At 48.6% G+C, this 26,224-nt stretch overlaps 2 protein-coding genes across 2 annotated transcripts; both read right to left on the bottom strand.

The window, feature by feature from the left end:
* Positions 1 to 4,247: 4,247 nt before the first annotated feature.
* fbxo5 (F-box protein 5) lies at positions 4,248 to 7,496 on the bottom strand. Its single transcript, XM_018739986.2, has 5 exons — positions 7,347 to 7,496; positions 5,473 to 6,104; positions 5,253 to 5,343; positions 4,872 to 5,054; positions 4,248 to 4,775 (listed from the first exon to the last, which is right to left on the bottom strand). The coding sequence occupies exons 2-5, from the start codon at positions 6,051 to 6,053 to the stop codon at positions 4,524 to 4,526; spliced, it is 1,107 nt and encodes a 368-aa protein (XP_018595502.1). The 5' UTR covers positions 6,054 to 6,104; positions 7,347 to 7,496; the 3' UTR covers positions 4,248 to 4,523.
* Positions 7,497 to 7,824: 328 nt separating this feature from the next.
* mtrf1l (mitochondrial translational release factor 1-like) lies at positions 7,825 to 13,194 on the bottom strand. The gene is made up of 7 exons (XM_018739985.2): positions 12,085 to 13,194; positions 11,484 to 11,563; positions 11,179 to 11,362; positions 10,932 to 11,095; positions 10,211 to 10,328; positions 9,772 to 9,908; positions 7,825 to 8,157 (listed from the first exon to the last, which is right to left on the bottom strand). The coding sequence occupies exons 1-7, from the start codon at positions 12,563 to 12,565 to the stop codon at positions 7,954 to 7,956; spliced, it is 1,368 nt and encodes a 455-aa protein (XP_018595501.1). The 5' UTR covers positions 12,566 to 13,194; the 3' UTR covers positions 7,825 to 7,953.
* Positions 13,195 to 26,224: the final 13,030 nt, after the last annotated feature.

Genomic DNA, 26,224 nt, shown 5'->3' with positions numbered 1-26,224 from the left:
AGACGCAATCCTCCAGCAACTCGCCGGATGAGCCACACTTTTTTACGAAATCAGTTGAACAGCCGTACGGGGCTGCTGCTGCTTTGTTACAGTTGAGCTTATTTATATTTTTTTTGGAAGGGGAGCACAGTGGCACAGTGAATTTGGCTAGGTCCTGCTCTTTGCTGGGTCTGGGGTTCAAGTCCCGCTTGGGGTGCCTTGAGACGGACCGGGATCCTGTTTTGGGTGTGTCCCCTCCCCCTCCAGCCTTGCGCCCTGTGGTGCCGGGTTAGGATCTGGTTCGCCGCGACCCCACTTGGGACAAGCGGCTTCAGACAGCGTGTGTACATAATATATATTACCTATATTACATAATTTTTTATTTATAGCAGAGCAAACAAGCCACACCTGCATGTCCAGCCAGTTGATAGAATCACCTAAAGGGGCCACTTGGGTTCAGCTCACTTCCACAGTGTGGTGGTGTTCTCCTGTCTGCTGTTCTTGAGGGATGGCGAGCAGTAACAAGAGCAGCGCTGTAAATACATATGGGGGAGACCTGTCACAACTTTTTACTGAGTAGGAGTTGGTGGAGATAAAGTACTTTTATTTTCAGTAATTTCAAAATTAGGCGGAGAGGTAACAGGCCCTGAAATTGGGGACAGGCCAGGAACCACTGTGACCCTGAGGGAGACGAGCAGTTAAGGGTACTGAGTCATTTCAAATTAGTTTTAAGTCTAATGTAGCTCAAAGTAAACAGAAATATTAAAGCAAAATGTTTTATAAAGTGCTTTTTTGTCGCAGCTATACCTAACTCTACCAATCCAATAAATTTTTTGACAGTCATCTGCTTTCATTCACTGTGACTTAGCACTACGAGTAACTTCGGAGTTAAAACAAAACATAAGTAGCAGACTTGCAGTCCAAACTGCACTCGTGAGCCAAGAAGCATAAAGGCAAATTCTCTTCTGTGTTAAATAAACGCTGAGTAGAACTAATTATTGAATTTTAATATCTATCCAATTCTAATTAAAATGTTAAATTGCTCATAACTGTAAAAAGGTAGCCGGAGAGCCTTGTAAATTAATTTTTACATCTGAACGGTGTATTGGTCTTTTTATTATAAGCTGTTACATGTTCATTAACGCTGATGCTCATCAATATTTAAATGTCAAGGAGGCACAGAGATGAATATCAGCGCAGCTGCTGTTCCTCTGGCGGGAAACGCAGTTCGGCTGCTGACATGAAGACTGGAGTTCGGAGGGTGGAGCGACAGGAGGAGACAGTCACCTGGCAGCCCCAGACATGAGTGACAAGGGTCAAAGGTCAGACACAATAGGTACTTTGGAGCACTTACAGGTTACATTAAACACACAAAGCTGGAATTCCAAACTGAACCAAACCAGCTGCGATGCAAAGGGGAGGTGGGCGTGCAGCATAGCGGAACAGCAAGTAGCGCTGCCATCTCACAGCGCCTGGATGGTGCAAGAGAATGTGGGTTCGATCCCCAGTCAGGCTGCGTGGAGTCTGCCTGGGTTCCTCTAGGTGGTCACACACAACCTGGGACAATTTAGAGTCACCAGATAAGGGGCTTACGGGCAGCACGGTGGCACTAGGAGTAGCACTACAGTCCCAAAGCACCTGGGTGGTGCGAGAGAACATGGGTTTGACCCCTGCTCAGTCTGTGTGGAGTTTGCATGTTCTGCCCATGTCTGCGTGGGTTTCCTCCCACAGTCCAAAGACATGTGGTTCAGGCTCACCCATAGTGTGTGACACAGAGAGAGTGTGTTCCACTGATGTATGGACGAGTGACCCGGTGGAAGTAGTGTATCTAGCAGTGTAAGTCACCGTGGTGAATAAGGTGTGTGGGCTGATAACACTACATAGAGTTCATTGGAAGTTGCTTTGGAGAAAAGTGTCCGATGAATAAATGAAAACTGATTTACTAGCCAGAAAAGAGGCGCTTTAAGGCCTGCGTGGTAATTTGTAAGGTGTGGCCAAGATCACCTGTAAATAAACATCTAAAGTCTATTTATTCCCCCAAATGGGTCAAAATTACCGTTGTCCTCGATGCAGAAGCGTTGACTAGAATTGTCCTACTCAGTCAGAACTATAAGGATTTCCAGTACGATATTACTCCATTGTATAGTGATAACATTCCTATTATTGCACCCGCGGCTCATCAGGCCGATCACAGCGAGGTAACCAAATGACGTAAAGGTAAATTCAAAGTGCTGCCTGCCTCGAAATTTCTTTGTCATTAAGACAATGAATATGGTCCATATGGTGATAGTCCTGTTCAAAACTAATTCCTATGCACAAGAGCAGCAAAAGACACAAAGATGAAAATAAATGTTCCAAATTTGCTTTTACCATTTCATTCATATTCTCTTGCTGGGATGGGCCTCTTGGAGGTGGGGGGGTCCATGCTCCATCGCTGCTGTAGCACACCTGGAGCACAGGATAATTACAGATAATGTGTAAACAGCATTTTAAAAATTAGGGGAAAACAGGTGAAATACTGTGATTTTTCTTATTTAGGTAATGTTTTTCTCCACAGTCACTTAGTGTTAAGCTACTTAAAATTGATTTAGACAGCTGGGTAATTTTTACTGGAGGGTACTACAGAACAAGTGGGAATTCAAAACAGTGTGAGTGACAGTGTGCTCCACTGATGTATGGATGAGTGACCCAATGTAAGTAGTGTATCTAGCAGTGTAAGTCACCTTGGTGAATAAGGTGTGTGGGCTGATAACAGTATAGAGTTTAGCATCTGCTAAATAAATAAATGTAAATTCAAACCCAGATCCTTTGGCTCCAGGACTGGCACTACAAGCACTGTGCTACCTACTCATTATTAAACATTATTTAGTTGACATCATCATCTGCCTTAGTGTTAGATCAGAAACTTTACTATGATTTACCTATTGATACAGCACTTAATACTGTATCACTGGGGAGTAAGTATCTTGGTTAAGAGCCCTGCAGCAGGAGGGATTTGAACCAGGTACCTTCTGGTTACAAGGGAACTGCTCCACCCCCTACTGCACCTCCTCTGCCACTGACTTGGGTTAGAACACATACAATAAGGGCCCACTTTTTTCCAGGATATATTGCACATATAGTGTTATTAGGGGGGTGTGGTGGCACAGTGGGTTGGACCAGGTCCTGCTCTCCAGTGGGTCTGGGGTTCGAGTCCCGCTTGGGATGCCTTGCAACGGACTGGTGTCCCATGCTGGGTGTGTCCCCTCCCCCTCACGCCCTGTGTTGGCAGGTAGGCTCCCGTTCCCCGCCATCCCGTATGGACAAGCGGTTCCGAAAATGTACGTCTATGTTATTACTGCAAAGAGCTTCTTCCACAAATGACAGCAGGAAAATTTCATGCATGATGCTGGAAAAAAATGGTGAAAATATTGTGATGACCTTAGGAATGCCTCATTGTAGAACAAAAAAAATTCCCAATTATCTTACTTCATAAAAAAAAAAAAAAAAAAAAAAAAAAAAAAAAAAAAAAAAAAAAAAAAAAAAAAAAAGACTTTCAAAAAAACTGAATGTTTGGCAAATACCCATAAATGCTTATCAGCAATACAGCCCAGCAATTTCCCATGTTGTGCTGAGATGAGAGCAAATGAAATTTTACAGTAACAAGCCAGAAGTGCTATTGAAAATTGTACCATGATATACAGATTAAAAAAGAGGCCAAATTCATGAGAAGTTCCACAAAAGCCCAGGTACTGATCTTAAGAAATTCATCATAATATAAGGACAGTACGAAGTCACCCTTAAACATACAACCAGTCCACTAGCAATAGATTTAAAGAGATGTAAACTCAAACTGGAAAGAATAGCTGTATCAAGCAATTCAAACAAAACAGAGCTTCAACGGACAAAAATATACTTGCTTAAAAGTTTCATGACACCTCAGCTAAACCTCTCCAACTTTATATAAAAAAGGGGGAAATTGTTCCCTACAATGATCAGATACTTTTTAAATCGAAAGCTCACTCCATCAATAGGGAACAAGAAGCACTGAGACGCTACACAGCAAACCTTGAGGACAAGTCGGGAAAACCACATCTGCCACCTAAAGGACAACTCGGGAAAAACATCTGCAGGGTTAGGTTCAGGTTCACCCCCAAAAAAGACAGCGAGTACAAATACATGAAAAATAAAAGTAGCAGCAGGACATTCCTTAAAAAAAAGGTTTATTCGACAGACATTTAAATATTTACATTTTTTTAACAATGATTGACAGAGGCAATGTGCCCCAATGTGTTTCCATTTGAAAATATAACATTTATAAAAAAGTTCAACTAGTAAAAATTTATATTCTGCTCTCATTTATCCTCCCAGCAGACAGCATCCTGCGTGATTGTCACACCGTACGGCTCAGCGCGGTGCCACCTGTGCTTAAGAACCCGGATCTGGTTCTGATGGAATCCATGCTTTGTTCTGAAGGTGAACGGACAAAGGTCAAAAGTTGATACTTAAATATTCTTGGCTCTTTTGAAATAAAAGTCATTTTTTAAAAGCTGCTTTGGGAGAATCTAAAGGCGTCTGACGTTCCTCTTGCTACGAGAGCTTCCGATAACAAGAACGTCTCTGGAACTGCCAGAAGCTGGGGAACAAAGCAGGCAGGCAGACGAGCCGTGGTACTCGCGTAGACACTGCGTGCAGAAGTCGAACCCGCAACTCTGCCGTGTGCAGGTGGCTCTCAAGGCCTCTGGGTTGCATTTGGCAGGGGAACCACAGCGCTTGCAGGCCTTCAGGGATTCGTGCTGCTTCAGCGTGCTGGCAGCCTGTTTGGGGTGGGATACATGCCATTAGATGACGCAACAGACACCGAACCATCTCATCTACGCTGAACCCCAGTGCTCGAGGGAGCAAGTCATTACCTCTTGGAACTCCGTATAGCGAGTTTGCCGGCTGCTGCTCTTGCTCTGCTTGCATGCTTTCTGGGACACGGTCCTCCGAGAACACCTCTGGACAGGAGTGGATGACAAACCCTGGACACAAGACAGCGCAGACCTGCAGGCGGCAAAGTCCCGCGTCGTCATGGGCACCGTTTGCCTGGACTCCTGCAAAGACACCATTGGCTGTCAACCCTCCTAGTCTCCCGCATCCCTAGACCTCCACAGGAGGCCTCATTGTATCCCTAATGCTCATTTACATCACATTAACATATCTATCAGGACAGAGAAACCCCACTGGATTCCTTCAAGCTGCACATGAAAGCAGGTTCTACCAGGTATGACCTCTGCTACCATGTTCCTTACCCAAAGCTTCAGCTTAGCTGCCCTGTAGCGCTGGGACACATGGTCATCCTGGGAAATTATCTTCCGCCAACATCTGCTCACCTTTGAACAGCTGAGATAGGAAGAAAAAAAAATTTTTTTTAGAAAAAATTCAGTAATTAACAGCAGCGCAGAAAGACGCTTCAAGCAGCATCTGAAGAGCAATGGAGAGCGCAATCCACTTCCAAGAAGAGGTGCTCACTTTATCAAATCCATGTCTGCCAGAAGGCCGAGGATCATGGCCAGGATGTGCTTCATGCCTCGCAGCCACAGCTCCTGCAGGACATCCACGCACTCAAGGCCCATCTTCCCACCAATGACCTTCTCAAGACCGAAGCGCTCAGCCAGGCCTTCGATGGACTTCCAGGAGAACCTTCGGTTTGTCTTGTGGTTCTCAGAGAGTCGTTTGCAGACGGCGAGCTGGAAGTGCAGCTGTGGTAGTTTGGTTTGAGAGTGGTCAGCCTCGCAGGACAAGTCGTCCACCACCGGGGCCAACAAGGAACACCTGCTTCGCTCTTGCCATTTCCCGCAGTGCTCAGCGGCGCCACACTCGGGTTCGATCTGACTGGTGTGAAGGGACTGGTACCCGCTGTCGTCCAGGATGCTGCTGTCCAAGTCGCCACTGTATGGGAGGTTCGAGACGAAGGTGCTCTCGTTCTCCTTCTGACAGGATGCAGGGCACTCCTCGACACAGGGAGAACTTTGCACTTTGGGGCCATCCTCCCTCTTCCAAAGAGAGCTCCTCTTCTGGCCAAACTCTTTGGGCTCTTTCTCGCATTTCATATTGGCAGTAGCAGAGCAAAAGCTCAATAAAAGGTCAAGAGATTTTTACCCCTGGAAGGGAAAAAGTGGGGGGGGGGTTCAAGCAATGAAGAGGAAACCTCACAGCCAGGCACCAAATAGAGAGAAAAAAAAAATAATGCACACCCCACACCAGAACTATTTTCATTTTAGAAGACCTATAACCTACATTTATATGCATTACATATGTATTTGAAATACCATGGTAAATCAAGATAAGTGAAAAACGATGCTTGGAATTGGATGCAAAGTTTTGCGATTTACCCCGTTATACTTCATGATTGCAAAAAAACTAAGAAAAAAATTAAGACAAACTAACCTATATTTTATTATCATATTATGTAAACTCAGAGCAAAGTAACAGGACCTGCTTTCAGTCAAGTAGGATTTTATACTTCTTTAAATCATAAATGTTTGCAAATACGTACGAAGTTGGAATGGAGGGGGGTTTGATTTTTATCTGAGAGGAGAACTCAACCTAAACTGTGTGGTAAAAAGTATTTGTTTTTTAAAAAAGCAAAGAAAAAAAAAAAAAAAAAAAAAAAAAAAAAGATTTCAGAACCCGGGCACGAGCGCGTGGCGCCAACGTCACGAGCCCTTCTGCTTCTTTTCCCTCCACTGCGCGCCTCATGATATACACACACAAAACATTTTTAATATATATACACACACACACACACACACACACACACACACACACAATAACTACCTTCTACTGAGTTTCACTGAAACTGCGGCTTTTATTCCCACAAACACACACAATAAGTTACCCATTTTCACTGACCGAAACCTTCACCGGCGATACCGAGACACCTCACACACCGCGCGGCTCATTTCTATTATTTTTCCCCCCCACTAAGTGACCCATCATCACTCGAGTTTATTCAGTTTTATTTTTTAAATTAAGATACAACTGACGTGTTTGAACATTTTACGTGACTTGAATCATGCGAGTAAAAACAGGAGTGTGAGGGCACTGAAGTTTGCGCGGGTTCGAGTGTGCGGCGCTGAACATCCTGTGTTCCTGGGCCTGCATTTCATTTTCAATTATTATAACTATTAATATCGCGTTTGCACCAAGAACGTCTCCATTAACTTGTACCTACCGACCTGCTACGTTTGGGAAAAAAAAAAAACAATAATATTCATTTACTGATAAATGTACCGATAGATGAGCTGGGAAGGCCTGAATCAGCAGCAGCAAGCATAGCGCTTTTTTACCGTGGAAATAACTTCGCAACGAAATCTAAAGACTGCATATAATATATTACATACCTTGTTTTGTATGTCTCGTTGCGCTCCGTTTCCCTGCGGAGCTTTAAAAAAAAAGATTTTCTATCTGATGAGCCGAACGTCGACCCGCTACGGCTCCATTTAAAAGACTAGCAGAAAAAGCGCCAGAGAACTTGAGGGTTTGAATTTCGCGTCCAACTTTCGTCAGCCAATCAGAGCGTTCTCTTTTTACGCAGCCAATTGGAGTTGCGCTCTGACGTAACGATCCCGAAACTTTCCCTTTTTGAGGGAATCTTCGGCTTTACGGAATCGATTTTAAAAAGAAGTGAATAAATAAACAAATCAATAAATCAATGAAACAGCGGGAGAGCTGATAACATTCAAACGCGAAAGAACGCTTAATAGATGGATGACTTTTGGGGTTTCAACTGAAGTAGCGCGAGAGGGGCGCAGAATGCGCGCGTGCTGGCGGGGCGGGTCGCGCGGGACCTGTTAAAAGTCTCCGCGCGCGCGAGCGAAAAGAAGCGCACGCTTGTGTAGAGAGGCCTCACTAACGATCAGCTCTATATTTCAGCATCCTCACACGCAGAGTGTGTCCATAGGGTTCAACACAATCAAGTGGGTTTCCTGTGTAACAGCTCATCACTCATCAGTCTGCATCTTCTCCCAAAATGTCCAACAGAGCCTCCTGTTCGGAGAACTGTAGCAGAAATTGGCTCATTTCCTCCAAGAGCTCCTCTCCGAGCAGGAAGCTCTTGACGTCGTGGACGGTCTTCCCAATCCTGTGGTCTGTCACACGGTCCTGAGCGAAGTTGTAGGTCCGGATTTTCTCTGATCTGCCTTTGGTCCCAATCTAAAGCGAAACAAGTAAACACGCACGCGCACACATTTAAATCCAGACACTGCTCAACCATCAACCAATCAGCATAAGCAGTAGACAATACTTTTTCTGGCTACATCAGTGAAGAAAACAATGACAAAACCTTTTTTAATACTTTGCTTATGATATTTCGCTACAACAATCCATCCACCCACTCCTTTTTTTCCCCCCCGTTCACAGATGTTTCACGCATTATTTCTGTCGCTCCTACATTTGTTATGGAAGACCAGTTGAACAACGCTGTCACGTGGTGGTCCAGAATCTATCCTGGAAGAAGAGGGCGTGAGGCAGGGTCTCATTGGGAAACCAGTCCATCGTAGATGTTTCACACTTTTACATTCAGCTCTAGGACAGCTGCTAGTGTAGTGGTTAGAGCTACTTCCTTTAGACCCAAAGGTCGCAGGTTCAATCCCTGTCTTTGACCGCAATACCCTTGAGCAAGGTACTGACCCTAAACTGCTCCAGTAAAATTACCCAGCTGTATAAATGGGTAAATAATTGTAACCTCAACACTGCAAGTCGCTTTGGAGACAAGCGTCAGCTAAATGAATACACGTAAATGCAAGATCTTCACACCCATGAGGTATTTAACTGAAATTTCCTGCGTTCCGCTGTCTACGTTACTTCCAGGAATGGTGTTTTGGGGATTAAGAAACGATCCCAGTTCTCACATGCAGATCATTTCTGCCAGTTCTCACAACTGGTTAAGAGCTGTACAGACCTGCTGTGATTTCTTTGCATAATTTGCATGACAGATAATTGTCTCGCTGAAATGTTTCTCGAAGCTGGTAATCTTTACGCTCGACAAGAAATCAAACTCTGAAGAATAAGGAAGATCTCTGTGTCTCTCTGGAGAGGCCAGAATTTAAATTCCAATGTTTCTGGAGTGTCACAGACTCATTCTGGTCTTCTATTGTCTGATGTTACAAAGAAATATTCATAGAGACTCTTATTTTTCCACGGAATGATGATGCAAATTTAGTGTTGTCCACCCATCAGTCACACTCTGTTAGCAGCACTCAGAGATGCAAAAAAATAAGAGAGAATTTTACCATTATGTATGGACACTTCTTTACCATTTCAATTTGGCTGGTTAACTTTAGGAATATTGCTCTTTTGGAATTTTTCAACAGCAAAGATTAATAAGGCCACAATTAAATTCTGCACATTACTTTCCAAGGCCTTATTGCAATTAATGTGATCCAAAGTGTTTCTCTGATTTTTGCACTAATAGTAATTCTTGTAAATTTGTGATTTTGCACTAATAGTAATTTTTGTAAATTTGTGATTTACGCCTTGTGTTTTTTTTCCCTTTCCTTATGTCCTTACAATTTATGTCATAGGCTGCTGAGAGGATTCACAGAGTAAGAATTTTATTATATGGTGTAACGAACTATCTACTGTACACATGACAATAAACTCTTGAATCTTCAATCTTAAACTCTTGAATCTTTTTGACCTGTTCTCTGGCCAGCTTTGTACATGGTTCTTGTATATGTTTGGTGTTTTTTTTTTTTTTTTTTTTATAAAAAAAGATTAAACGATACAGCTAACACCGAGGACGCGCTCGTTATTTAAATAAATTACCTGAATTTTGCGAGCCTGATTGCGCTTACTGGACTCCTCTTCCAGCTTCAGGCTGTAGAGTTTGGCACGCAGCAGTTTCATGGCCTTCTCCTTGTTCTTCAGCTGAGACCTCTCCTGCTGGCACTCGGACACCACGCCTAAAAGGTCACACCTTGGTTCGAAAGGGACAGCATTCCTCCCAGCCCTGTTCTGTCCCTTATCTCCAATGCAGCCTGACACCCAAGTCTCACCTGTTCTTTACCCTGATGTTGAACACCAGTCATTACTACTTCCTGGCAACATTACAGTTCATAGGCATCGTTCTGTTAATAAGTACAGCCAGTCACCGCATGCGCAACAGCAATCGTGTGGAGTTACAGAGCATGCTGGACCCAAAGTAGAACATGCAGATGCACAGACAGGCGCATCTGGGCCAAACTGTGTGATTCTTTCTCGTCACCTGTAGGGATGTGCACGATTCGCACTGCGCTGTCCGTGGTGTTAACGTGCTGTCCGCCCGCTCCACTTGCCCTCTTCGTTTCTATCTTCAAATCCTTTGCGCTGATATTTAGGGTGATCTTGAAAGAGGGGGAAAAAAACAGGATATCAGACATGTATATTTTCATTGTTCTGGCAGATAAAAAAAAAAAAGTCTTTATGAAGAAAAAACACAAACACAAAGACATCTGGGAGAGCTGGCAGGTAGTGTAGTGCTTGGAGACTTATGTTCCTTCAGTAGAATTTAAACACTGCAAGTTTTGGTCACACAGGAACCATGAGAAGCTGCCTCGCACTTCCTAGGCCATGCGTTTGGACTTGGGTCAGAATCCGACTCAGTCTGTATGGAGTGTGCATGTCCTTCCTGCGTTTCTGTGGCTTTCCCCCGGGGTGCTGTGCTCAAGAATCACGAGTCTGCATCCAAAACTTAAGCATTTTTTTCTTTTATTCTCTGAGATGTACATCACTTTGGAGAAAAGCGTCTGCTAAATGAATAAATGTAAATGCAATGCTCTGGTTTCCACCCACAGTCCAAAGATGTGTTTCAGGTTAACTAAGGAATCTAAATTGCCCTTAGTGTGAGTGTGTGTGAGTGAATGAGTGCGTATGATTGCCCTGTGATGGACTGGCATCCTGCATCTCACTTCCTGTGCTTCCAGGACAGGTGATGGACACACGCTCACCTCTGTGGGCTGAGGCAGAACGGCCACGGTCATCGTGCTCGTGTGCATACGGCCCTGCTTCTCCGTTCTGGGGACCCTCTGGACTCGGTGCACCCCACCCTCGAACTTCATTGTCTTGTAACTCTGCGGTCCGCTGACCGTGGCAGAGGCATGGCGTAGCCCACCTACCACATAAACAAGGACCAACTCTGTTAAACTTTACAGCGACTCTTGAACGTCACACGTGGCGCTGCTGCGTGACACTGACCGATGTCACTCGGTGTGTACTCCAGCGTCTCAAACTCCCAGCCTTTGAAGGCAGCAAATCTCTGGTACATGTCAAACATCTCCGCAGTGAAGAGCATCGCCTCCTGCCCTCCCACCCCCGCCGTCACCTCCAGGACCAGGTCACTGTCATCGCCCATCTCCACGGGGACCAGAAGACACAGGATCTGCAAGTCCAGAGGGGGTCAGTCACTCAAAGTGGGACACCGAGATGGTGCTAGGAACCAGATCAAAGCTGGAGAAACTTAGACCGACGCTAAACGATGGGACATTAAGGCCGTTTCTCACGTTTCTCCTCAGGTCTCGTGTAGCCTCTTCGCAGGCCGTCTTTTCGGCCGCTGCCAGCTGCCGTATGTCAGGATCGTCATCTGGGGAAATGCAACTGCGCCTCAGTAAAGCGTGCTGGAGACCAAAGACGAACTGAATGCGCAGCGGTAAAGCGAAAGCACATCGTGATAAGGACCCTCTCCCATCACCAATTCCATTCCATTGTTTGGACTGTGTGTTGCTTAAAATTTCAAACCTTGCACGCAGCTGGTAATTTTTACTGTATGAGTTCAGGCTAAATACATTCTTTTACCTTGGGACGGCGTAGCGGTTAGCATTACTGCCTTTGGACCTGAAGGTTGCAGGTTCGATTCCCACCTCCAGCTATAGTGCCCTTGAGCAAGGTACTTGCCCTAAATTGGTCCAGTAAAAATGACCCAGCTGTACAAATGGGTCTGTAGTTGTAAGGGCCTTGGAGATCTAAGCACTGCTCCACCTGCTGACCACGAGTGTTGTCATCGCCAATCAAAATCCCATTCCTTGTCCCAGCAGCACCAGCCAGGTGGCTGAGCTCAGCACCTTCTTGAGCTGCTTCTTCGCAACTTGACCTCTGATGACCCACCTTTGGCCAGGGCCTCGATGTCTTCCAGCTCCTTGCGCTTGATCTCCAGGATCCGGACCTGCTCCACCAGGGGTCTCAGCTGTGTGGCCCTGGCCCTCCTCCTCCTCCTGAGCTCCTCATCACCGTGGTCCGCGCGGCGCTCGCCGCCGGCACGTGCCTCAGCGCGCGCGCACTCGCTGTACTCGGCCAGCGCCCTGCGCAGATACCGCTGCAGCGACTCCTTTGCGAAGAGCTCCTCGGCGGACAGCACGCTGGCGGCCATCCGCGGCCCTGTGGTGTGAACGCACCTCCCCATTTTAGAGCCCGCTGGACGCGCACCTTTAAACTGGCTCCCAACAATGGCTGTCAGTGGCCGGTTGCGGGTTCGAATGAAGCATCTGTGAGAAAAAAGGCCTCGCAAATGCGCGTTAAAATGGACTAACATATTCACAGTGTGCCGGACATTCGTCTTTGAAAATGACACGCAAACCAGGGGCATCATAACTCAGGGTAAGAAAAGGGAATCTTGACACAACTTCACACAAGTCAAGAGGCTTCGGCTTCGCGGACTGTAAGTTATGTGACTAAATACTATAAACTTCCTGAATTAAACCGCTCATATTACATTATATACAGTACAGTCACTCGCCGCTAAACTGTATCTTCGCGTGACATCTGGTTACTCTAATAACGTTTTCTGTCATCGAATTAAATGAATGAATTCCACAAATGGCTTCACGTCTCGTTGTCTGTATGGGCGCAGACATATTTGTTTAGCCGGACATGCGCACATTGCCGTATACGCAAAATTACCGTATACCGCCAACTAAATGCGCACCAAACAATAGGGTTCATTATTTTGAAATTGAAAACTGTCATGAAACATTACTGGTCTGAGTGCTTCAGAGGTAGACATTCACCCCACTGAATTCCCTCCCAGCAGTTAACGACAGTATCAGGAGCAATTTTCTACGCCCTTTTCTCCAAAGAGTCACTCGCAGTTCACCTGTTCGCAGCGCTGGAGAGAGGTGCATTTACTTTTCCATTATCTGCTCGAGTCTATTGGTTTGGGGGGGTGCGGTGGCGTAGTGGGTTGGACTGGGTCCTACTCTCCAGTGGGTCTGGGGTTCGAGTCCCGCTTGGGGTGCCTTGCAATGGAGTGGCGTCCCGTCCTAGGTGTGTCCCCTCCCCCTCCAGCCTTACGCCCTGTGTTGCCGGGTTAGGCTCCGGCTCCCCGCGACCCCGTATTGGACAAGCGGTTTAGACCGTTTAATCAGAGCGACCAGCAGATGGCGCACTTCTACAGCTGAGCACCTCTACAAGTGGAACCTCCAGCCCCAACCAAGAGCCTCTAAGGGCAGCTACGTGGTTCAGTGGGGATGAATCAGCTGAGTCACTGGCTGTGGCAAAACCTCCCTGCGGTGTAAATAACAGTGATCCTGTAACGTTGCATTAAATGCATCCAAAGGCAAACACCAGTTATGTATTCATAGATAAATGAATGGATCTGCATCCATCAAATTGCCCCAGTCCTATTACAGTTACTCACTTAGCTGACACTTCTAGCCTAAGCAGCTTATGATGATTTATTCGTTTATACTGTAGGGTAATTCTATTGGAGGAATTTAGAGTAAGTACCTTGCTCAAGTGTACTACAGCTGGAGGTGGGAATCGAACCCGTGACCCTTGGGTCTTAAGGCTGCAACACTAACCCCTACTGTACTATCCGTGCCCTGTATGGGTACCCTACTTGCATCCTACTGGATACTATAGCGGAGGGCACGGTGGCTCAGTGGGTTCTTCTCTCCGGTGGGTCTGGGGTTTGAGTCCCGCTTGGGGTGCCTTGTGATGGACTGGCGTCCCGTCCTGGGTGTGTCCCCTCCCCCTCCAGCCTTTCGCCCTGTGTTGCCAGGTTGGGCGCCAGATTCCTGCAACCCTGTATTGGACAAGCGGTTGCAGATGATGTGTGTGTGTGGAAACTACAGCTTTACACAACAGTAACATTTTTACCTACAGCTGTGGCTCGTGGTTTCAATTCCACACAGAGTGACTCTGGTCCGAGCAGCCTGGTGAAATGGGAGAAAATGTTTGCGGTCACATGCAGGGCACAATGGCGGAGTCTCTCATTCAGCGTGTGATTAACAGAGAACATTCCTCGATAATGCTGGATGGATTTGTGACAAGGGCTGCTGGAAGAACAGATGTGCCTCGTCATAGTAATTGTAGAGGATGCAGCGGCAGGAAAGATGACCTCTGAACCTCGATCCCTATTTCGCTCCTATATGGACGGAAACTGAAATTAAAAATGGGTCTAAACTAAATTCCATGAACTCCATGTAGTGTTATGAGCCCACACACCTTATTCACCACGGTGACTTACACTCCTAGATACACTGGGTCACTCATCCATACATCAGTGAATACGGGTGAATCTGAACAGCATGTCTTTGGACTGTGGGAGGCAACCAGAGCACCCGGAGGAAACCCACACAGACATGGGGAGAACATGCAAACTCCACACAGACTGAGTGGGGGGGTTGAACCCATGTCCGCTCGCAGAACCCAGGCGCTGTGAGACAGCAGCGCTACTCGCTGTGCCGCCGTACCGCCGAAATTAAGCTGGTCTGACAGCTGGAGGCTGCGGCTCGGCACTATTGGCCTTGACCTTGGTTTATCACAGTGGGTCACACAGATCCCAAGCGGCAGCTCCAGTCGAACCCAGGGACAGCAAGGGACAGTCTTAGGAAATATTCCCCATCGCCGTTCACGCTTGAAGGAGCTGAAATAGCCACGGCGTGACTCCGCATTCCTCCGGAATGCCGGACGTAGTTTGAAAAAAAAAAAAAGGATAATCTTTGACGAAGTTACCTTCCAATTAGTCAAGGGTATTGAAAGGATTTGCTCTAAATGGGTCAGGCTGCGGCTCCGCCGTCACTACACCGGAGCGTGCTGGCAGGTGGTCGGTTGGGGGCGGGGTGGGCGGGGAGGGCAACACGGGGCAGCGCTGAGACACTCCGCCCACTGAGCAACCATGCTTAATCCCCCCCCCCCCGGATATTACAACAAGTCTTTCATCGGTCCCACCCATCTGTTGATGTCTTCGGCCGGATTATTTGACTGGATATAAACTGGAAAGAACATAAGAAAATAAGCACATAAGAATATTACCAACTAATAATATTGCGGTAATTAAGAGCTGCTTGAGTTGTGTGCAGCGCAGATTTGAGTGAATATAAAGGCTGTGTGTACGCTGGCCTACAGTGGGAAGCTTATCGAAAAGCGCTGAGTGGGTTTGCGTAAAGAAGCGTTTCCTTATTTCTGCGCCGTGCTCTTGCGCAACCCGCGTTCCCTTCGCGACCTCGCGCTGGCACGGGCCCTGAAGTATTCCTCGGGATTTAGTGCACTTGGATCATGTCACCTTCGCCGGAGACTAAAGGGATTTGGCGCCTGTAATCTGTCCCTGTATCCTCCCGAGAGCCGGCCATCCGCTTAGTTTTTTCTTTTTTTTTGTCCTCTGGCGAGATGAGGGTCAAGGAAAGTGCACTCCGGTCTTCAGCGAAAGGCCCCAAAGTGATAGGTGGACAACCCCCCCCCCCAACCCCACTTCCCCTCCTTGTGGGCACCATCATCAGTCGTGCCGCCGGAGGGGAACGTTCCACTTTCCAAGAGAATCGTCTTGCGCGGATCCTTGCAGACGTTCGTCCTCCAGATGTGCGGTCGCTCCTTAACTTCATCCGTAGAACATCTGTGCGCAAAACGCCCTCGCAGGCCTGCAAAGAAAGTTTTTTAAGGGACCGCACACAAAGGGGCTTATTGCTGCGGGAGTACATGCTTTTTACACCTCCGCCAGCAGCTCCGAAATGGTAAATGAAGTGAGGGGAGAATGAAGCGGCGCGAATACGTTGCGCTCGGCGGCGGGACAAGGGGGACAGTAGTCCGTCGCCCTGTGTTCGGGTGTGGAACGAATCGCTGTCCGTGGAAACGCTTTGTGTTTCCTCCGGGTATGTGCCCAAAAAGCACAGGGAACCCCGCTTTGAGAGACTGGGATCGGAACCCTTTCCCGGCACCGTCTCAGCTTCTCGGTGAGGGAAGTCGCAGAGCTGCTGGCAACCGCGAAACACTCGATGATCACACAACATTTTTTTTACATTTTCTCACTTAGCAGACACTTTTCTCCAAGCGACTCCCAATGAACTCTATGTAGTGTTATCAGCCCACGCACCTTATTCACACCACTAGATACACTACTTACACTGGGTCACTCATCCATACGTCAGTGGAACACACTCTGTTACTCACACACTACGGGTGAATCTGAACAGCGTGTCTTTGGACTGTGGGAGGAAACCAGAGCACCGAGACACAGGGAAAACATGCAAACTCCACCTGCACTGAGGGATCAAACCCACATCCTCTCACACCACCCAGGTGCTGTGAAACAGCAGCGCTACTCGCTGTGCCACCCATGCCATTTAGGGTGCAGAGATGATAAGTCAATGAGAGGAACTCCACGGGCGCTGACCTTTGACCTCTTGGTGAACGAAGGAAGGGGCGGATGCTGGCGAGGAGGCAGGGTCAGCTCGGGACACCGGGTACGTGAAGCGGTAGGACGTTCCACAGTCCGAGTCACGTCTTCCTCGGATTCCTCTTTAAACCCCTTCTTTCCCCCTCCTTTATTCAAAGCTCTCCGGCCCTGGATTTGAGCGCCGACATGGAGCAGCTGCCACCTGCCGGCAGTAATGCAAAAAGAACGATCGCGGTCGACTCTCGTGTCCCTGCGCTCTTCGGTATTGCGTTGGCGGGTGGGAGGGGGTACGCGCATAGAAGGGTGTTTGTTTTTTTTCACTGGCGACGACGCGGTACTTTTCCTCTCTGGATTTCGCTGGAAATGGAGCCTCTGGGCCAAGCGATGAGGACGGTGTGATCAGCGAGATCTAAAGCCGCTGTGCGATCCATATGGTCATGGGAGCCCTGCAGCTCCTGGTTCACCGCAACCTCCTGACAAACGAAACCCTTTATAGGACATTGATTTATTTCTCTGGCACTTTCTTCACAGTAACTTACACCATTAACCCGGTTAAGGTGATTTACCCATTTAAACAGTAAGAAAATTTTCACCGGGGCACCTGGTAGTGTAAAGGTTAGAACTGCTGCCTTCATACCTGAAGGTTGCAGGTTTGAATCCCACCTTCAGCTATAGTACCCTTGAGCAAGGTACTTAGCCTAAATTGCTGCAGTAAAATGACCAAGCTGTATAAATATGTCTTTTTATTCAGCAGATGCTTTTCTCCAAAGCGACCCCCAAAAACTCTATGTAGTGTTATCAGCTCATACACCTTATTCACCACGGTGACTTAACACTGCTAGATACACTACTTACACTGGGTCACTCATCCATACATCAGTGGAACACACACACACTTTCTGTCACTCACACACTATGGGTGAACCTGAACAGCATGTCTTTGGAGTGTGTGAGGAAACCAGAGCACCCAGAGGAAACCCACACAGACACAGGGAGAACATGCAAACGCCACACAGACTGAGCGGGAACCAAACCCATGTTCTCTCGCACCACCCAGGCACTGTGAGACAATAACGCTACTCACCGTGCCGCCTGTAAGCCACTTGGGCGAAAAGCTGAGCTGGTGACTCTAAATTGCCCCCAGATCGTGTGTGTGTGTGTGTGTGTGTGTGTGTGTGTGTGTGTGTGTGTGATTGCCCTGTGCTGGGCTGCTGTCCTGTCCAGGAGGTACTCTTTCTCACACCCTGTTCTTCTGGGATAGGCTCTGGACCACCGTGTCCCTGTGCAGGATGAGCTCTTGAAAAAGGATGGATCTATCTGCGGTGTATTTTACCCTCCCACCCCTGCAGCAAAACACACACACACACACATTTTCAGAACCACTTGTCCCATACAGGGTTGCGGGGAACCGGAGCCTACCCGGCAACTCAGGGCGTAAGGCCGGAGGGGGAGGGGACACACCCAGGACGGGACGCCAGTCCGTCGCAAGGCACCCCAAGCGGGACTCGAACCCCAGACCCACCGGAAAGCAGGACCGTGGTCCAACCCACTGTACCACCGCACACCCCCACAGCAAAACATTTCATAATTAACAACAGATACTGACTATATTTAACATTTTTTGTGCGTAGCCCCTTAGGATCGCTGGAAAAAAACAAAGAGTCAGAAGAAACAGAAAAAATATGATGCTGCCAAAGGGGAGCGGTTCGAGTAAAGCGGACACGGGGTGGGGGGTGGGGGAGGGGATCGCTGCCTGTCTGTTGGCAGAGAACGAGTGTGAGACCTGGGGGAGCACTGAGGTGTAGGTGAGTGAAGCACGGCGAGGAAACCCAGTGTGTGTCACCATGACGTGACGCACTGCGGTCACCCTGCATGGAACCAGTAGGACTGAGGTTCGTGACCGGTCGTCACAGACCACATCACACCTGCTCCTGCGTGTTATTAATATCAGCTGGAAATATGAGTCGTGTGACGGGACGGCGATGTTCCCCCGGCACCGAAATAGCCCTCCTTAGAGAGCGAGACAGATGGGAGTAAAAAAAATACACACACACACACACATTTTCAGAACCGCTTGTCCCTTACGGGGTCACGGGGAACCGGAGCCTACCCGGTAACACAGGGCGTAAGGCCGGAGGGGGAAGGGGACACACCCAGGACGGGACGCCAGTCCGCAGCAAGGCACCCCAAGCGGGACTCGAACCCCAGACCCACCGGAGAGCAGGACTGCGGTCCAACCCACTGCGCCACCGCACCCCCAGTAAAAAAAATATTATAACATAAACTCCATATCAGTCTATCGATTATTCGTGGAGCAGTCGTTAGGGCTGTCGTCAGTGCTGTTGGTTCAAATCCCACTCATGCTGTCGCGCCCTTGGTCGAGGCCCTTGCCCCGAGTGGGTGGAGTAAGAGTAAGTAAAGAATAATAACGACTTGAAAGAATTCAGTTGTTTCTCACAGTCGGAATTATTTTGATTACTACAGTAAAATACCGCAATGCAGTGGTTCCTTTCTCTGACGCTGTATTGGTCTCGAACCGGTGCGGTGGGGTATTTGGTCAGCTGTGGCGGATGCGGCACATGACCTACAACTCTGTCATTGATGTCAACACCCCCGCAGAGCGTCGGCACCGAGCCAGCGGTGCGGAGAGAGGGATGCGAGAGGGACGAAAATAGCCCTCGGGCCAATTGTCCACACGGTGGGTCACATAAACACTTTCCATGATGAGATGGGGTCGGCGCCCCTCTCTCTCCCCTCGCTGAGGAATGAGGTTTTCTTGTGCAGATCTCTTCCCTCAAACGGCTCTCCTTACAAGGTCCTCGTGCTCTTTGGGGCTCATGGGTAGCAGAAAGCACACGGTGTTGCGTGATGTTCCTCGCCCCCCCCCACCCCAGGGGGGGGGGCAGCGCGTGGAATGTTCTGGTTCCGATAGAAACCGGCGAGCGAGAGCTGCGGCTCCACTCGCTCCTCCGGGTTCGAATTGAATGGTCTGAACCCTCTGTTTAAGAACCTGGAGTGAATATAAAAGGGCAGACATAGTGATCAAAGCTGTGGGCTTCCACTCAGAGGAGCCAGGTTCGAATCCCTCTTTCACCGTGATACCCTTGATCGAGGTATTTGTCCTGAATCAGTACAGTAAGAATGACCCAGTTGTATTAATGGGTAAATTGATGAGAGCTACTACCCACCACCCCCAGTCTTCAAAATACCCAGTTCTGGATCCCATGTCCTGCTGTAATACCCTTGATTAAGGTACTTACCCCAAATTGCCCCAGTAAAAAATAACCCATCTGTATAAATTGGTAAATCAGTGTGAGTAGCTGAATGCTGAAAGTAACTTTGGAGAAAAGATTCAGCTTAATAGACAAAAGTAAATAATTATTAGACTGTATGTAAGTGATGGGGGTTCTGACCCTAAACCTCATCTGTTGAACACGTAGAGGAGGACCTGGTCATCGCCGAGGGAACGGAGTACGCTGTGTGTTCGCAGCTCTCGCGTTTACATGGCTGATAAACGTGCCAGTGGGAATAGGCGGGGGGCAGGATGAACCAGAGAGTTCGGGGATCTTCCCTGGAGATAAGTACCGCCTGAGGGTGTTTGTTGGGGGTCTTTTCCTTGGCACATCATTAGTTCCACAGCTGGTGATGGGGGGCCGGGGGGGGGGGGTTGCTGCTCGGGAACCCGGGTGAAACAGAATCCAAGAACCCGCATCAGGCTGCGCTCACCTGTCTTGTTTAATTTTTTTTCATTATCCTCAACATCTACAGAAGGACAAAGATACGATTGCTGAGCTGCTTCCTCTGCACTCGAGTTCGCGCCGTCGCTGCGTGTGGATGTTGAAACAGGAGACCCTCCGCACGTTTCGGCTTGTTGTGGTCGGCGTGACGACAGGTATCCACACGCCAAGTTGGGAAAGGGTGCCTGGGGTGGGGTCCGGGTTCAAATGGGGTCCCTCAGTGCTCAGTGTCGAGCGCTACGCAGGGTAACTGATGGGGTCGTGCGTACGCCCTCTAAGGGGGGTCCCTAGTTATGCCAGTCAAAAGTTTGAGTACGCTCGGTTGACATGTTTGATCTCGTACGAGACCACATGTCCCCTGCAGGAGCTCCAAGAGATGAAGGACACCTGCGGGATGGTTTGGTTTCACTCTTCCGTCCGGTTCTTCCCATACAGGTGTTGCCCGCTTTGGCCACGTGTACTCAAACTTTTGACTGGCACCGCAAGGGTGCCCGGGTGGACGGTGTATTTTCGACCGAGACCGGCGCTCAGGGCGTGAAAGAATAACTCGCCCTCAGGAGTGTGTGCGTCAGTTCGCTTTACGAGAAAGCAATGTATTTTAAAAGGATTGGAATGTGTTATGGATTTTGGGGGTGCGCTGGCACAGTGGGCTTGGCTGGGTCCTGCTCTCCGGCGGGTCTGGGGTTTGAGTCCCGCTCGGGGTGTCTTGCGACAGACTGGCGTTCCGTCCTGGGTGTGTCCCCTCCAGCCTTGCACCCTGTGCTGAGGACAGGCGGTTTTAGACAGTGTGTGTGTGTGTGTGTGTGTGTGTGTGTGTGTGTGTGTGTGTGTGTGTGTGTGTGTGTGTTATGGATAATGGAGTGGTGGAAGTGGTTCTGTCCAACAGAGCAAATATGTATAAATATGATAATGGGCAAATACCGCAATTGTTCTAGAAAAGCCCGTGTCGGCCCCAGGAACCGAGAGCTGCCGAGCCAACATTTGAGCGAACGCACCAATAATGGTGTGACGCAATTTTGATACAAGCTTATTATCGCAGCGTTTCCGGTTGCTCGTCTTTCGCCAGTCTCTGATATGGGATGTGTGATCTTCCGCAAAAAATTCAAACACAGAATGAGACTTTGCGCCATATTACATCATTCATCATTATGGGAGCAGGACCTGCTCCGTGTAACAATGATTAACCGAAGAGCAGCTTCCAGTGTAAACAGGGTGACTACCTGGGACTGCGGGAAACGAAACGCATTTTTGGTGGAAGACGGTCAAAGGTTCGAATCTCGCCTCCAACCGTTGTAGCCTTGAACAAGGTCCTTACCCTAAATTGCTCGAAATAAAATCTTAGCAGAATCGGAGATCTTAAGTATAATGAAGTGCACGTATGAGTATTAAACACATTAAAACATCAGCCTGCAGCTGAGTATAACATATAATATAATAATATATAATAATAATAAAGAGAGCTGCTTGAAAGTGTGCGAACCCCCTGTGTCCCTCAGTTTTACCGTGGTTATTTAATGAGAATCAGTGTTTCAGGTGTGTAAAGACCAATTCCATATGTTGCGTTAGAGGAAATCGTGTGTGTAATAGCAACACGCAATCAGTGCAGCTGTAAAAATAAGTGAAGCTCAAGCCAAGCAGGTGAGTAGACTCAGGTGTGTAAATCATAGTAGTTTATTCCCGTTATACCTTTAAGCTGTAGATTTTATGGGTTTATTTTAATATTTCATACAAGAATAATGGACGTTCCTATAGGGTTCACATACTTTCAAGCAACGCTGTATATTGTGAGTCCTGATGCATGTTTTTCAGAAATCTGCTCAAGGTACCATGCCTGTGCTTTGTGGTGCAATTACTGTGCTGTAGCAGATGCAAGATAAAAATTACCGCAACGCAGCGGAACATGCCGCTGCTTGCACTGTCTTGTTTGCGTGCCATTGTGGTGGCCTTGTGGTGTGAAACAGTGTAATAAACACCTTAAAACAGTAATTATTGCATGTGGTGGGGGGGGGTCGGCCCCTTCTTGGAATATGATTTAAACCTGTTTGGGTTACGAAGACGGAATGGCCGGGCATTGGATGTTCGGTGCCTTCGGTCAAAGGAGGCTGAGTTTGTACGGATTTGTACCGCAGTACTTTGTTTTACCTTGCAGAACTGCCTACGGAGCCAGACGCGCAATCGGAACCAGACATCAAGTCACGTGACCCGTGCGCTCAGTTTTCGCTCCCTTTACGTAACATCTGTTGCCCATTTCTCTGCAATGTTTCCCTCCAGTTCTTTCTGTTCTCATCGCCTGCTCGTTGCTCCAGAAATTCAGCGCACGTGTTTAGAGTTACGGAATTTCTATTTGCACGCTCGACTTTTGCCTTTAAACCTCATGAAATATTAAATGGCGCAGGACTGTTTTACAGCATCCAAACCGGACGTCCCCGCCGAGGCGCTCGGGTTGGAATCCTTCCTTCCGTTTTCATTAACCGCTCGTCCCGGTCAGGGTCACGGGGGTCCGGAGCCTATCCCCGAATCACCGGGTGTGGGGCTGAGTCAAGGAACACCCTGGACGGAACGCCAGTCCATCACAGGGAGCAGTGGTGCAGCGGGTTCAGCCAGTGCCCGCTCTGTGGTGGGTCTGGGGTTTGAGTCCTGCTTGGGGTACCTTGCGATGGACTGGTGTCCTGTCCTGGGTGTGTCCACTTCCCTCTTCACCCTGCATTACCAGGTAAGGCTCCGGCTTGCTGTGACCCCTGCCTGGGACAAGCGGTTGTTGACAATATGCCAAGCTGCGGATGTTTACCACGTAGTACCACACGCTGAAAACATGCCAGCGCTCAGTGGAGATACGATAAGCTCGCTGAATCTTCCTTTGCAAAACCCCAACATGCTGATATAAAAGGCAGAAATCTGACAGCGGCAGAGGTTCGTGCATCAGGGAGAGAGAGAGAAATGGCTCTAGCCTGTAAACACCGATGAGTTCAGCTAGATAAGGAAGTGCCGTCTCCGAGACCAAGCTGGTGTTCAGGTCAGCGAGTGGAGCCCAGGGGTGTCTGCAGATACGCAAATCGTCTCCGCAGGAGAAGAAATCGTCTTCCAACACTGACATTATGTAAGTGATTATACTGCTCGGGGGGAGGGGGAGCACAGGGCTCTAAAGACACATCCCTATCCAGTAAGGACCAGCTAGTTAACGTGAGGCTACAGCATCCTCCCATCCGTCCATTATCAATCACTGCTTGCCCACTGCAGGGTCGTGATGGTCCAGAGCCTATCCTGGAAACACAGGGTGTTAGGTAGGGTACATCCTGGAAGGGACAAAGTACATCACAGTGCAGTCATAGACACTCATTCATTCACACACACACACACACACACACAGGGCAATTTAGGATCACCGATCCGCATGAAACACAGGTCTTTGGACTGTGGGGGGAAACCAGAGCACCTGGAGGAAACCGAAACCAGCATGGGGAGAGCAAGCAAAATCTGCCCAGACTGAGGAGTCAAACCCACGGTCAAGGTAGTATGAGGCACTAGTGCTACCCACTGTGCCACCAAGCTCCCAAGATGCTAATATGTTTCCAGAAAATGTGAGAACATTGGGAACGCAGGAAGCGCTCGCACCCGGACCGTCCCGAGGGGTCCTTCTCCGAGGTGCCTCCCCCCGACAATCTCAGGCACGCTCACGCTGTTTGTCCTCGCAGAAAAGTCACATCAGAGGTGGATGAGCATCACGCGGACAGCCGAAGGGCGGCATGCAGCACCTACGCACTTTGCCATCGCCGCGGTCTGTGGTAAAGGGTTCGATACTAAACGCACACAGCGGAGCCGTGTGAGCAGCGATTTCCCTGAATTATTGACCACAAAATAAGGAATAAGGAGGAAATTAGGCTCAGGTTCCATGCGGGGCCTTGTGCGCTTGGACGCGGCGCATGAGAACGGCCGAAATGCGACAGTATTTTCTACTTGCGCCTTTAATCCTGCCTGCAGCTCTTTGAATGTGCAGCGTGGGGGAGGGGGGGGGGGGGTGTGTGTGAGGGGGGGTGTGTGTGAGGGGGGGCATTATTACAGTAATTACAGTAATTACAGTACACTAATCTGCTATACAATGCATCTTGAACAATAAGAAATCGCCTTAGTTTTGCAATGTTTCTAAGCCGCAGAAAGAATATCCCGGCTGGGGAAGCACCACGAGTGTGAAAGGGGGGCTGAGCGGGAAAACCGTGGCGAGACGCGAACTTCTCTTCCCGGCGACTCTTTGGTCGCTTCCTATTTTGCCTTGAAGGATTTGAACAGCAGCAATTCTCACTTTCCCATGAATGGGGTTTTGTTTTAGGGTCGTTTCTTTGTGTTGTTGCCAGAACGTGTGAAATCTCTCTCTCTCTCTCTCTCTCTCTCTCCCTTTATCTCTCTTTCCTTCTCTTTCTCTCTCTCTCTCTCTCTCTCTCTCTCTCTCTCTCTCTCTCTCTCTTCTCTCTCTCTTCTCTTTCTTCTTTCTCTCTCTCTCTCTCTCTCTCTCTCTCTCTTTCCCTCTCTCTCTCCTCTCTCTCCCCTCCTCTCTTCTCTCTTCCTCTCCCCTCTCCTCTCCCTCTTTTTCCTTCTTTTTCCTCTTCCTCCGTCCTTCTCTTTCCTCTCTCTCTCTCCCTCTCTCTCTCTTTCTCTCTCTTTCCTTCTCTTTCTCTCTCCCTCTGTCTCTTTCCCTCTTTCTCTCGCTTTCCCCCTCTCTCTCTTTCTCCCTCTCTTTCCCTCGCTCCTTCCCTCCCTCTCTCTCTCTCCCTCTCTCTCTTTCTCTCTCTTTCCTTCTCTTTCTCTCTCCCTCTCTCTCTCTCTCTCTCTCTCTCTCGCTCTCTCTTTTTTTCACACTTCCTCTCTCTTTCTCTCCTTCTCTTTCTCCCTCTCTTTCCCTTGTTCCTTCCCTCCCTCTCTCTCTCCCTCTCTCTCGCTCTCTTTCTCTTTCTCTCTCTCTCTTTCCCTCCCTCTCTATCTCTTTCTTTCCCTCTTTTTCTCTCTTTCTCTCCTTCTGTCTTTCCCCCTCTCTTTCTCCCTCTTTCGTTCCCTCTCTCTCTCTTTCTCTTCTTCCCTCCCTCTCTATCTCTTTCTTTCCCTCTTTCTCTCTCTTTCTCTGCTTCTCTCTTTCCCACTCTCTTCCTCTTTCTCTGTCTTTCCCTCCGATCCACCCGCATCAGAGCTCAGCTTTCAAACAGGCAGCCAACTGAAACAGTTTCGCACAGCTACCGCAGTAAAACTGGACTCGGATGGGTAAGAACACGTTGTCTGTGGGTTGGTTTCGTAGCAACAATCAGTGTAGTTAAGGTCATTCTCTGGTTGGTGCTGCTGCTCACTGCGGTTCGCTGTGCTATGTGATTCCCCCCCCCAAAGCTGTGTTTACAAGGAACCGCGGTGAGCTCAGCTGACTGGTTCTGTTCCCTCCCTCATCTGCTCGCTCAGCCACCCCCATGTTCACTCCACAAACCCTTGACTGCAACGAGGGGGGGGGGGGGGCACCCCCACCCCAGCAGACGCCACACACAGACAGGTACGACCTAAGGAGCGGCAGCAGCTCAAACAATGATCCCCGTGTTCAGAGACTCTGGAGGGATCTGTCCACCTCCCCCCCACCACCGCCTCCTGCTGTATTTCAAATTGCACGGTTCATCCACTGCAATGCGCCGGGAGGCGACCATCGCAGGTGACCTTAACCGTGACCCCCAGCACTGCTGTGCTGCAGCTCATGAATTGCATCAGTTTTAACGGGCTGGCAAAGATCATGAATTGGAGCTGCGCGGGGCTGACTGGTGCATTCTGGGTAATGCAGTGGCTCAGGTGCCCGTGGACCGTCTGCGAACAAACACAGATATTTGAAAGGCGGTTTGTCTGGGAGTGCGGTGGTGTCGGGGGGGCATCTAAGGAG

This window comes from Scleropages formosus, chromosome 4 (assembly GCF_900964775.1).
Source record: "Scleropages formosus chromosome 4, fSclFor1.1, whole genome shotgun sequence".
In the NCBI taxonomy this organism is placed as follows: Eukaryota; Metazoa; Chordata; class Actinopteri; order Osteoglossiformes; family Osteoglossidae; genus Scleropages; species Scleropages formosus.
This window is presented reverse-complemented; position numbering and strand designations above follow the sequence as displayed.

Coding starts and splice junctions, on each gene's coding strand:
- fbxo5 (XM_018739986.2), bottom strand. CDS start 6,053: ATGAAATGCGAGAAAGAGCCCAAAGAGTTTGGCCAGAAGAGGAGCTCT. Junction 5,055..5,252: donor CAGCTAAGCTGAAGCTTTGG/GTAAGGAACATG, acceptor GTGTCTTTGCAG/GAGTCCAGGCAAACGGTGCC. Junction 4,776..4,871: donor GCTATACGGAGTTCCAAGAG/GTAATGACTTGC, acceptor CACCCCAAACAG/GCTGCCAGCACGCTGAAGCA.
- mtrf1l (XM_018739985.2), bottom strand. CDS start 12,565: ATGATGCCCCTGGTTTGCGTGTCATTTTCAAAGACGAATGTCCGGCAC. Junction 11,564..12,084: donor CATCGAGGCCCTGGCCAAAG/GTGGGTCATCAG, acceptor GCATTTCCCCAG/ATGACGATCCTGACATACGG. Junction 10,329..10,931: donor TTCTGCCTCAGCCCACAGAG/GTGAGCGTGTGT, acceptor CCCTCTTTCAAG/ATCACCCTAAATATCAGCGC.